At 39.8% G+C, this 13018-nt stretch overlaps 2 protein-coding genes across 8 annotated transcripts in view; one reads left to right on the top strand and one right to left on the bottom strand.

Annotated features, from left to right (window-relative positions):
• The window catches only part of ODR4 (odr-4 GPCR localization factor homolog), a 39147-nt gene extending 31900 nt beyond the window's left edge, over positions 1 to 7247 (bottom strand). For 2 of the 4 annotated variants that reach the window (XM_077763281.1, XM_077763284.1), the window contains exons 1-3: positions 7052 to 7247; positions 4278 to 4398; positions 1244 to 1381 (exon numbers count right to left, since the gene is read on the bottom strand). In XM_077763281.1, the coding sequence (XP_077619407.1) occupies positions 1244 to 1381; positions 4278 to 4376 (237 nt within the window). In that variant the 5' untranslated portion in view covers positions 4377 to 4398; positions 7052 to 7247. Of the gene's footprint in view, positions 1 to 1243; positions 1382 to 4277; positions 4399 to 6089; positions 6217 to 7051 lie in introns of all 4 variants that reach the window. The other 2 variants (XM_077763282.1, XM_077763283.1) reach the window with 2 other exon arrangements.
• A 557-nt stretch (positions 7248 to 7804) lies between these two features.
• The window catches only part of TPR (translocated promoter region, nuclear basket protein), a 62943-nt gene continuing 57729 nt past the window's right edge, over positions 7805 to 13018 (top strand). For 2 of the 4 annotated variants that reach the window (XM_077763276.1, XM_077763275.1), the window contains exons 1-3: positions 7909 to 8150; positions 9568 to 9672; positions 11763 to 11836. In XM_077763276.1, the coding sequence (XP_077619402.1) occupies positions 8000 to 8150; positions 9568 to 9672; positions 11763 to 11836 (330 nt within the window). In that variant the 5' untranslated portion in view covers positions 7909 to 7999. Of the gene's footprint in view, positions 8151 to 9567; positions 9673 to 11762; positions 11837 to 13018 lie in introns of all 4 variants that reach the window. The other 2 variants (XM_077763278.1, XM_077763279.1) reach the window with 2 other exon arrangements.

The following is a 13018-nucleotide window of genomic DNA, read 5'->3' as shown; positions in this document are numbered from 1 at the left end:
GTCTCTCTACCCTCCATTTCTACTGTACCAAAGTACTGAAATTATTTCCTAAATGACTGATTAACTCCTTCTCTAAAAGGAAACGCTGGAAGTCCACCACAGAGCTGTTTGCCGAGCAAACTCCTCACTTCTTAGGATGGCACTCCAAAACCATCCATAAATATCCTCACAGCCTTATGTCTAAAAATATATTATTTTACATACCCTCTGTTTCAATTCTACCCAATGTTTTGCTCTTCTCCTAACATGTCTCTAACATTCATGCCTTTGGGTCATTTATTCATACTGTCCTTTGTGTCCTTCAGTGTGTTGTCTGACTTCTGCTGGCAGCACTATTTATACTGCAAGTTCAGAACCTTTTGTGAACCTGTTTGAATCCAGCCATTGGAAGATAATTATTCACCATTCTATATTCTTATTATAGTTTTCTACTTTTATCTCATTTCTCTTATAATTGGTTTGTGGTAACTTTGATTACAACATATGTTCTAAAGACATAAAAAAACCTATCATTTTCTTCTACATTAAGTCTTTAAAACAATCTGATCGGCAACTATGTTATCAATACCTATTATTATTTTAATATTATATTATTTTAAAGAAAACTTGAAAATAAGATAAAGGACAAATAACAAAGAGAGGATAAAAACTACAACGGATAGGGGCACCTGGGTGGCTCAGTCTGTTCAACATCCGACTTCGGCTCAGGCCATGATCTCATGGTTCATGGGTTCGAGCCCTACATTGGGCTCTGCAATGACAGCTCAGAGCCCTGGGGCCTCCTTCATATTCTGTGTCTCTCTCTTTCTATCCTTCCCCAACTTGAGCACACACACCCTCTCTCTTTCTCAAAAAGAAATAAGCATTAAAAAAAAAAAAAAAACAACGAAAACAATGGATAAAGGTTAGCAACAGAAAAGCACAGCATATAAAATCAAAGGCTTTCAAATCAGACTGCCTGGGTTCAAATCCCAGTCCCATCACCTATTATGTAATACTGGGTTACTTAACCTCAAGTAAGAAAATGCTTTTTTAAATCAGAGACAAGTAATCAATAAATGAAAAAATATAACTATGGATAAAACAGAACAGTAAATACTTCTATCTTTGATAGACTATGCAAGTTTTGAAAACTTAAAAATGAGTACTCTGAATCCTAGTCTAGTAGCCTGAGGAGAAAGTCCTTTTCTTTTGTTAGTCAATAAGCAAAACTTAACTCTATAAAAGAGACAAATATGATGACCTGGTTGGCATGTTCTGTGGCCCATTCTTCATCCAAGTTATCCAACTTAGCTTTTTGTTGATGTTTGAGGTTCTCATTTTGTTCCTCTTTGGGTGGCGTTCTAATGGCAAGAATGACATAATCCTTTTGTGAAGAACACTTAAAAACAAATTAGAAGAACTTATTAGAGTGTCATCTGATTGAAGAATGTAAAGCTCCTACAACATGCAAAAACAATATACATACAGCATAAATTGCTAATGCTTATATTTCAATGGAATTAACAGGGAAACCAATTTCATGGATAACCTTGCAATGTTTCCCACACATGTCATTTATATACATGATATACTTAATGTCAGCTCCTTATTTGCTTGGGCATCCTGAATGTGAATCATACAGTGGTCCTTAAAAACAGTTTACTGAATGAGTGAATGTACTACATTTTAACTAAAAGATAATATGCTTTGTCGATTTCTAGTTACTATATTTATTTTCTAAATAATCTGAACAGACTGGATGGCTCAGCAAATATAAAAACTCAGTAAAATAAAGCAACAAATGATCTTGTGTGTCTTATTTTCATTGAAACAATGAAAGAGCGAACTTCTTGTATATGTTTATCCAAGAAAAACAAAGGGGATATGGACACAAAATTGAAGTAATATCAAATTTATGTTTCTCAGTTTTAAGAACAGTTAAATGGCAATGAAAGGTGGGCTATCTAAAGATAAATTTAGAGAACCTTTAATAGCTCAGCCATATTAAAGTGAAAATACACTATAAAGAAAAAGTAAAAACAAGGCAAATGAAACCAGTTAGCCTGGTGTCATTCTCATAAATGACCTGAAACTGCTATTATGAGTGTCATCCTGGAATAGAATATAAAGGAAGAGAAATTATTTCTACAAAAGTTATTTTTCCAGAAAGTTATATTCAAATGCACACAGGAAAAGGTAGAAGCTGATTAAGAAAGCAGGACTTCAAAAGAAAAAACTGACCCAGAGAGTAGGAAACAGGCAAGCTTGAGAGGAAGAAGGAAAAAGTGACAAGTTTAAGAAGAAACATTTTGGAAGGGATGAAAAGGCAGTAGAAGGAAAGACTAGAAGGAAGATCTTAAATTATGGGACGTGTATTTTTAAGATGGTGCTTTTGCCAAGCTCTAGAAGCCTCTATGAATAAGGCAAGTTTGGAAGAGGGAATTTCTCCCTGACCTTTTATCTTTATTATGTCTTTTTTTGAGACTCTCATTCCCTTAAACTTTCTTAAATAAAGGGAAGTAGGAATCCTTAAATGAAAAGTTCCTGGGGCACCTGGGTGGCTCAGTTGGTTAAGCATGTGACTTTAGCTCAGGTCGTGATTTCAGGATTCCTGAGTTCAAGCCCTGCATTGAGCTCTGTGCTGACAGTACAGAGCCTGCTTTGTATTCTCTCTCCCTCTCTGCTTCACCCCCACATGTTCTCTCTCTCTAAATAAATACGGACATAAACCTAAAAAAAAAAAAAAAAAACACCTCCTAGCAAAAAGAGCCCATATTGGGTGCAAGTAATATGAATCACAAAGGAGTTCAGATTATTGCTGAGAGGTAGTTTGGCTACCTAATGAGAGGCCTCATTGGGTAGTATTATCTGTGTGAACAGTACAGCGTCTACTTTCTGTATTACAAGTTAAGAAATCAGCTTTATGAAAACCCTGAAAATGAACCGGTCTCTCAGGGCTAAAAATGACATTAATTAAGCTCATTCAGAATGACATTGAAAACAAGAATATCATGAAGGGGTGTGAACACATGACTCTTTGGGACAGTACATTCTTTGTAAGTAGAAACATGGGACATTAAATTATAAAAAGTAGCTTGAAAACATGGATAGAATCAGAACCAAAAAAGTTAATTATGCAATTTGAAGGTTCTAAATCATCATTATAAAATATTCAGGGAGAAAATTATCACAATAGAACTCTTTTTGTTCCTAGGCATCAAAATCAAGTCCTTGGGCCACAGTGTACTCTCCCCTAACTAGTGTTTAGATGGAGGTAGGCCAGTGTGTCTGTGACTCTCCTTTTATTGTTGCTTTGTACTGCTGACCAGTCCTACCTGATGATTATATAATAAATCAGCAGGTGCTTATGCTTTTTAAAGTAACGGTCCAAATCTCTGTTCCAGTTTGTGTTGATTTTTAAGGCTTAACTCTAAAAGGGAAATAAAATTTGTCTAATTTGCAAATTTCTCCTATTCCCTTTCTCTCACTCTCCACTGACTCAACATTAAGAAAAATTCAGTAAGGAGGAGGACACTTGTGGGGATGAGCACTGAGTGTTATGTGGAAACTAATTTGACAATAAACTATTAAAAAAAAAAAAAAAGAAAAATTCAGTAAAATGGGTACCGTAGCATGTAACAAAAGACATGACCACTCTTGCCACGAGACTGAGATAAGATAAACAATGGGAAGTTGTCAAAAGCTACATTTGCAAAGAATTAGACGACCAGGAATTAATAAAGATTAGATGAGAGCATAATACACTTGGAAAGACAATAAAACATGTACAATCTTGTCAGTAAAATTCTCATTTTAGAGTTTCTTTCACATTATAATTTACTTTTACATTATCAAAAGGGAATGTGTTCTGACTTAAGCAAATCTGGGCCAGGTTTGTCCTGCTTCTCTGCAATTTCCCTCAAAGATCCATCTTAAGTTCTTCTACATTCCATTCTTTCATTCCCTAACCTTATGCTTACTGGTGTTTTTTTAAGTATTTATGTTTGTGATAGAGAGAGAGACAGAGTAAGAGTAGGTGAGGGGCAGAGAGAGGGACACAGAATGCGAAGCAGGCTCCAGGCTCTGTGCTGACTCCAGGCTCTGAGCTGTCAGCACAGAGCCCTATGTAGGGCTCAAACTCACAAGCCGTGAGATCATGGCCTGAGCTGAAGTCAGATGCTTAACCGACTGAGCCATCCAGGTGCCCCTCCTTATACTTATTGTTACACAGCATAGTTTAACTTTAAATAAACAGGTAGTTGGTTTTATCAATAGATGCACTAAAAGATACATACCTGTCCGATTAAAAGACCAGAGACAAAAGTCTTTCCTTGAAGATTTATGTTTGAAAGATACTGGCCAACAGCCTCTTCTACAATATAGGTTCTTCCCATTCCTGAGAACTAATTCAATCTCCTGAGTTATGAGAAAAAAATACACAGCATTTTTAAGTAAAAATGTAATTTGCAATGTTTTTGTCATGGGGGTTATATAGAGACAGAAGTCATACTATCCGGATTCTATTCCATGCTTTGCAGAGATTGCTCAGTAGGTAGGGTATTCTTTCTGGCCAAGTTCAAACGTAGCTTCAGAGTCCTCAATACAGTGTTGAAGAAAATGATTACCAATCAGCTAGAGTTGACATAAAAGATAAAGCCCATTTCTATATCTAAGATAAGGGAGAGGAAACCAAGCTAGCAGTCAACACACCTCATTTCTTATTTAATTTACTATTCCTTAGTTGGAACATCTTTGATAGTCTATAGCTGAGCCTCATGGTGCTCATTTCAAAAACAGGTAAGAAGACAATTTCTAAGTTGCTCATTGGGAGATAGAACCAAATTCAATTACTCAATAATCATACTATGAAGAATTACTATGTGCTAGAAATTGTGCCAGGTCGGATGGCACAAAGATGAATAGATGACCGCTGCCCTTGAGCAACTCATAGTATAATTAGAATTATGTAATTTGACAAATAGCCATGCAAGAACAATGAACATTATTTTGTATAATGCCTTGTTTGAAGTACTTTACATGTGGTAATAACATCTAATAGTCACAAAAGCTCTGTGAGGTAGGTACCATTATTATAACCCCCCCTTTTTTTTAAATAATCCTTACAGATGAAGAAATTTAAAAAAAAAAAAAAAAAAAAAGGAAAAAATGTAACTTGCTCAAGCAACAAAGCTGGTGTGGCAAAGGTGGGATTTAAATCCAGGCAGTCCAGCTCCAGAATGCATGTCCTTAAATGCTGTGTTCACACTGAGGAATCCTACTTGGTCTCTCAATTAAACCTTTCCAAAGGGTAACTCCTGTTCTGCTCTCTTTTTCCAGTTTGTGGACGACAGTTGCATCAAATAATAGTCATTTGAATTCTATAAAAGGTTGCAACTTTATTTAGTGCAACAAGGCCAAGGCAACTATAAAGGTGATGGGGTGGAAGATCTGACACCCATAAAGTAAATCACCAGTCACAATGATTTTTTATTTACTCTTAAAGTAAAGCCCAGCAAATTGGTTCCAGTTTGAAACTGTCTACAGGGCTCTGTTTTTTCAAAGAGCCTGTTCAGGGGCGCCTGGGTGGCAAGGTCGGTTAAGCGTCCAGCTTCGGCTCAGGTCATGATCTCGCGGTCTGAGGGCTCGAGTCCCACATAGGGCTCTGTGCGGACAGCCAGCTCAGAGCCTGGAGCCTGTTTCAGAGTCCGTGTCTCCCTCTCTCTCTGACTCTCCCCCGCTCATACTCTGTCTCTCTCTGTCTCAAAAATAAATAAACGTTAAAAATTAAAAAAAAAAAAAAAGAATCCTTAATTCCTCAAGAAAAAGCAGGGACAAGGACTCCAAAGTAATGACATGTTTTTTCCCAAAGTATCACCTAGTAACCATATTACTTTAGTGCTTCTTCAAAACTTTTTACATCCAACCATACTTTACAAAGGACCCTACTAAAAATGTACATTCTGCCTAATACAGTTCAATTTATCCTGAAATATCATGTGACAGCACAAATTATGCAAATTGTCTAAGGAGACAACTCAATCCCTTTGGACTCTGGTTTCCTAGTCTACAAAATAAAGAATCTGGATCAGGAAAGTCTGAAAACCCACCTAATTGCAGGATTCTGTGAGTCCAAGTAAAGAAACTCTGCGTTTTCCAAATCACCAATGGTGGGCGGAGGGCATAGGTCAGTACTGCCCATACCAGCAACCTTCATTAAAATGCCTGCACAAAAAACTTTGGAGAAAAATCAACTTCTCCTTACTGACATTCACAAAAGGGCTGCTACTGTGGGAACTGCAGGGAGAATGACACTAGGAATACTGTATTTTCGGGGCGCCTGGGTGGCTCAGTCGGTTGAGCGCTCGACTTCGGCTCAGGTCATGATCTCACGGTTTGTGGGTTCGAGCCCCGCGTCAGGCTCTGTGCTGGCAGCTCGGAGACTGGAGCCTGTTTCAGATTCTGTGTCTGCCTCTCCCCTGCTCACACTCTGTCTCTCTCTCAAAAATAAATAAAGACTTTAAAAAAAGGAAGACTATATTTTCAATAGAGAATCTAATAAATTATTTCAGAGGCATAATTAAATATGAGATAATCTACGGATTTAGTTTAGAAGTCACAAAATCATGATCTGGAAACAAGTAGTTCTGTTACGGAGGATAGGAGAAGGTGAAGGCGAAAGCGTTTTTTAAGAGTGTGTTTTAAAACTTCTGTATATGGTTTTTCCGTTTAAGAAGTAGGAGCATATGGTAACACTTTCTACAATATCACCTGAAAACATAAAAGCAAAAGCTACACTCAAAAGTCCTCTTCCTGAAAAATGAAATGGGCGCCTTAAATTCCGGTTGGCTTGTTTTTACTCCGACACACACACACACACACACACACACACACACGGCTGTTTTCAACAAAGTTAAGTTTTGTCACAACTGAGCTTGAATGCTGTGCGGGAGAGTCTGACCGTATGTTTCCTACAGCCGGTCCCTTTCTTCCTTCAAAAGGAGGTTCTGTGAGCCTGAGTGCACACACTCAACCCTCACACGCACGTTATTACACCCGTAGGCCGACTCACCTGCAGTCAGAGTCTGCACGCATGACAGACAAACCTGACGAACTGTCAGGCCTCCCGAGAAAGGGGTTTAAGGCGCAAGTACCAGCCTCGTGGGGCCGGACTCCCCTCGGGTCCAAATGCCACAGCCAATGAATTCATCAGAAAGCGACAGACTTCCCACACCTCACTTCCCACTCCAAACCCAGGGTCTCTGGAGTAGGTGGCGCAGACTGATGACGTACGCTGCCCCCCTTCCTGCACCGCAGCACCTCGGCCAAAGGGACTGCGGTCGCCACCCCGCCCCCTTCCGGGCGCCATTGAGAGCGTGGCGGTAGCCCGGCGCCTGCCGTTCAACCGTGTTCGGACCGATGCCCTCTAGCGGCTCAGTGTCTAGAAGCCGCCAAAGAGGACGACCCATGGCATCGCGGAGCTTTGACGGTAAGGCCGCCTGGCTTTTCAGAGAGGGACGTGAGTTGACGAATACTCTGTAGCGCCACCTCGCGGACAGCGGTCGTGCGGACCCGAGGAGGAGGAGGAGAGCCTGGGGGACGGGGAAAAAAGAGGAAGCGGAATGGGCGGTGCGCAAGCACGCTCTCCGAAGGGATTGAGAAAAACACTACGTTTCCCACAGGCCTGTGGGGCTTCAGGCGGGTAGACTGGGGAGCCGGAAATCGGCCTGCCCGGGCGGGTCAGAGGCCGCCTCTGAACTCGGATTCCCAGGGTGCCCGTCTTCCGGCGCTGCGCGCGCACCTTGGGCGCGGGCGCTGTGGAGCGTCGGGTGGCGCCGCTTACGCAGGACTCGATTTCCCAGGGTCCCGCTGCTGGAGTCTCCGGCGGGCAGGCGCGCGCGAGCCCCGGAGCGAGGTGGTGGAGGCGGGCGCCCAGGCCTCTGGGCCCACTTGGTCTTCGCCTTTCTTCTCCGCTTCGGCTCCGCCGGCCGCTGGCTCCGCGGCCCCCGGCCAGCTCGACATGGCGGCGGTGTTGCAGCAGGTCCTGGAGCGCACGGAGCTGAACAAGCTGCCTAAGTCCGTCCAGAACAAACTTGAAAAGTTCCTTGCCGACCAGCAATCCGAGATCGACGGCCTGAAGGGGCGGCATGAGAAATTTAAGGTGGAGAGTGGTAAGTGGCGACGCTCTTCCCGCCCTTGCTTCCGGGCCCGACTCCGTAGCTGTGGCTGGTCTTCTCCCCCTTCCAAGCTCCCTTTNCGCCCCCCCCCTCCCCATAGGCCTTCTCTTACCTGCTACCCTTACAGCTTGAAATGAAGGAGCCTTTGTTCGTTTGTTTTAAACTGGATGTACATTTAGTTCCGTTTTCTTTGTAATTAGCGTAGTCTCACTGAGGGACACTTGACGTTGTTGGGCCCGCAGATTGTGAAGCTCTGGGTCTGTTTACTCCGGACTAGCCAGAGTCCGCCGCGACCCCTCTCTCCCTAAGCTTAGAGTCCCCGTGTCTTTATGTTGCTCGTAAAATGCCAGCAGTCGCCGCTCAGTGTTCTGGTCACCAGCATTCAAAGGCCTCATTGACTGCTTCGTGCACTTATTTCTAATTTTTTTTAGTCCTTCGAGCGGATCCGGTAACGCATTAGATGTTCACAAAAATGAGTAGGTGCATAACGACGCCGGAAACGCGGCGAACATAAAGGAGTTAAATAAGTTTGATACGTTGGATTGTTCTGTAAAAGCTGGAGGTTAATAGAAAGCACATTAAGCCCTGTTTATAGATACCTGTAGTAGACCCTCAAATAAGTTACCGACAGCAGTGACTTGAACATCCTTGAAGGAAGAATAAGACCACCGTAATTTTCTTTAGTGAAATACAAACACTGTGAGTGCCTTGGTTGGGGGGTCGGGGGGGGGAGGCTATGATGCTTTTTTGCTAAACAGATTGAAAATTCTGACTACATATCACTTCAAAAAATGTAATTATCAAGCAGAATTGGTGTTGAAGAGTAATTCTCTGAATCCTGACACTGATACTGCGTTCTTTTCATTAATTTACACATAACTGTCATTTCTCCCCTACGTGCTCGGTACTGTGGACAGGACATGTGCAGTCCTTCCTGTGCGAAGGTAGCATATTTTTGCATAAGTTTATCATTTTATACTTTTAGGTGTTTGAGTCTGTTTACACAACCTTTTAAAATAAAGCAGTTTTTATTCTAAGTATTCTTTCTCCATGTAATAAGGTTTTTTGTACGTGTGTCAGTTTTACACTAAAAACTCTTCTGATGTTTTGGGAAGATACTAAGATTAGTAAGAGATGTTGCCTTCCTTGAAGAACCTCAGTCTTGTGGAATAGACAGAGAAGAAATTAGTAAAGCTAATTTTTAAAAAATTTTTTTTTAAATGTATAAAGTTACTAGGAAATGTTAAAGTCCTTTCAGTGCTTTATGTATCTTTACTTAAATTCTCATATTTGGAGTGCAACTCAAATACTATGTCCTAAATGTTAAAACCAATGTTATTGAAAATAAGCAGTATTGACTGTGTGTGTACCTGATGTGTTTGATTTTATTTTTCTCTCTGCTCTTCCGAAGAACAACAGTACTTTGAGATAGAGAAGAGGCTGTCCCACAGTCAGGAGAGACTTGTGAATGAAACCCGAGAGTGCCAGAGCTTGAGGCTTGAGCTGGAGAAACTCAGTAAGTATCTAATTGTGTCCTTATTTTGTTCTTGGAGAATGGAGATCTTTAGAGACTCTTTGGTGTGCCTTGGAAACATTGAGTTACTATTTGTGAAAATACTGATTGTCATTTTGATTTTTTTACTTGATGGTAATGACTTCATTAAGAACACAGGGCTTACGGGTCAGGAGGTCTGAGTTCTAATTCTGACCGCTATTCAAAGTCCTCGTGTCCCACGTTAAGTCATAATATATAAAAGGGCTATAACCACCTGTCCGCCTGCTCACACAACTGTACAGATCAAATGACAGATGTTTGAAAGCATTTTAAAAAGCAAGCCATAAAGCATTATGCACCTGAAAATGTGATTAAGCAGAGTGACTTTAATTTGTATGTTGAAGATTTAAAGCCTAGTCTATTTATATTTTAACTGTCACAATTTTTACAAGGATCTGTGAATCCCAGGATATTTCCTCTTTAAGACCTATATCTTGAGAAAGATGAGTAATTTCCTTTTTTAATTAGTTTTCTTATTAAGTTATAGGAGGTACACAAGATCTTAAAGGTCCTGGTATTTCTTAGGAAAATTATGCGTATTCTATGTTTTGCTTATTTTAGAAAAAGCAAATGTCAGGAAAGATCTTTCTAGAGTAGGGACATAATATTTGTTATTAAATACAGCTGGATTTTTGATTTGGGAACACAAGAAGCTAATAGTCAAGAGGATGGTTAACACTTAAAACTTTTTACTTAACTAGGTCTTTGCCCATCAACTATTTAGGTCATAGCTTTTTTTCAGCTAATTTTGAAGCACTTCATTTTTAAAGCATATGATGTATATGTACAATGGTGTGTGTATATATATATACACGTTGATGAAGGCGTAAGTAGTTTGTCGAGTAGCTAGATCTGGTTTGTCATCTGCATTTAGTTTTGCCTTGGCATAATTAGTGGTCTATAGAACTGTGGTACTAAAGAATTTCAGGAAAATTACTGTGATTCTAGCTTCTTTTATGAGATCCGGAGAAGATGAGGATAAACCTAGGCAGACATCTAGTGTGCCTTCCAGGGATGTACAGCTATGTTTGTGTTTTTTTAGTTTGTCATTCCAAATGTGCACTTTTGGAAAGCAGCAAATGATACTAGTGCAAAATAGAAAATTTACAGTAACTTAACAGGATTTTTCTCTATAATAAGCCCAACTGTTTAAATAGAACATAAGATTGGAAGTAGTGATAATGTATTTACTCATTAAATTGCTAGCACTTAATGTAGATGTATTTTAGTGGAAGGAAGTTTCAGGAAGTATATTTTTCCTAATTACCTGCATGCATTTAAGGGAGAAAACGTACAAGGGAAGAGAGACCATTATGAGTGGAGATTGTGGGTTTGATAATTTAGTATCAAGCATATTTTTTTTCCCTCCTTTGTAAAGGCTCTTTTTAGAATGACTAACAAGCTGAGGGGCACCTGGGTGGCTCAGTCAGTTGAGCGTCCGACTTCGGCTCAGGTCATGATCTCATGGTTTGTGGGTTCGAGCCCCACATTAGGCTCTGTGCTGATAGCTAGCTCAGAGTGTGGAGCCTGCTTCGGATTCTGTGTCTCCCTCCCTCTCTAACCCTCTCCTGCTCATGCTGTCTCTTTTCTCAGAAATAAATACAACATTAAAAGGGGGAGGTGGGAGGGGCGGCACCTGGGTGGCTCAGTTGGTTAAGCCTCCAACTTCGGCTCAGTTCGTGATCTCACGGTTCATGGGTTTGGGCCCCGCATCGGGCTCTGCTGACAGCTAGCTTGGAGCCTGCTTCACATTCTATGTCTCCCTCAATCTCTGACCCTCCCCTGCTCACACTGTCTCGCTGTCTCTCTCTCTCTCTCTCAGAAAGAACTGCATATGCTTTTTTTGTTGGTTAGACTGATCACAAATGTGATTTTGGAGGCAGGATAGCATATTTAAAAATTTGATGTAAAATTAAACTTGGGATATTCATGAATTTGGAATGTACAACTCAGTCTATTTGAATCTCAATTTCTTCATTTTGAAATATATATGGGTGGCAAATGAAAATTGTCATTGCAGTCTTTAAGTTCATAAAATTCCTTTTATCCAGACAATCAACTGAAGGCACTAACTGAGAAAAATAAAGAACTTGAAGTTGCTCAGGATCGCAATATTGCCATTCAGGTAAAAGTTATTTCTGTGAATAAAGCTAATTATAAACATGATACTCGAGGAAGTCTTCTATTCTGGTTGTGTTTACTAGTTACTTAATGGAAAAATGAAGCATGTTCTATTAGGAGAAACCACTAAACAAAAATGCATAAATACAGATTCCTTAATTGGACCTTTATATGTTTTATTGATTGAACATTTCTTTTACTCATCAGAATATAATAGCATTTAATAGAAAAAGGAACTTGCTTTTTACTCTGTAGCTCTTAAAGTGGTGATTTTTTTCCCACAAATTCACATTGTAAACAAAGTGCCATAGAACTGTAGGTAGGATAGACATTCACAGATTTACCTATCTGTCCACCTCCTCCCTCACTACCTACCTAGAAAAATCTGTTTAATAGTTACTATTGTTCAGGCAGTATTTCAACCATTGTGATACAGTTGGGGATATGAGTGAATCAAGATCATAATCGCTTTTTTAGAGTAGTAAGAATAACAGATTGAATATGATCATGAGGATTGCTTACCCATTGGTTTAATAAGGTGATCATTGTCCATGGTTCTTTAACTAGATGGAACATCAGCCTCTTGCCATTGCTTTTTTAAAACCAGTGTTTGATTTGAAATGAAAAGGTATTTGGTATATTAAAGGTACTTATAATGGAAAAGAGTGGTGGGCTTAACCCAATAGAAATTTAAAATTCTATGCATAGAACTAAAATACAAATAATCCATTAATGTACTTTAATACTTTAAATGAAGTCTTTTTCTCATTTAAAATATGACTATTTGGATCCTTAATACACAACTACTTTCATACTTAAAGAAAAATCATCTGAGGGGGAAATGGGCAAAGGATTTTTTAAAAAAACAGGAAGCTGCACAAGTGGTCTATGGCAATGTGAAAGGTTATTCTGCTTGTAATCAGAAAAACGCAAAAAAAGGAAAAATGCAGATAAAACAATCAGGTAATTATTTTTCACCTCATGTTATCATTGATTTCTTTCTCTTTTTTTCTTTTAAATAATCTTCACTCTGGCATGAGTGGCTTGAGATTGGTGCTTATGAAGCAAAGCACATTAATTGCCATTATCTTGCTGCAAAGCAGGTGACAAAACGATCTAAGACATCGCATTTCTAGGGCTCTTTCTTAAGAAAATAATTTGAACCAAGGTGTAAATGCAGTGACAG

Source organism: Crocuta crocuta, unplaced genomic scaffold, assembly GCF_008692635.1.
Source record: "Crocuta crocuta isolate KB4526 unplaced genomic scaffold, BGI_CrCroc_1.0 scaffold3, whole genome shotgun sequence".
In the NCBI taxonomy this organism is placed as follows: Eukaryota; Metazoa; Chordata; class Mammalia; order Carnivora; family Hyaenidae; genus Crocuta; species Crocuta crocuta.
The sequence above is the reverse complement of the archived record's forward strand: the minus strand, read 5'-3'. Positions and strand labels throughout refer to the sequence as shown.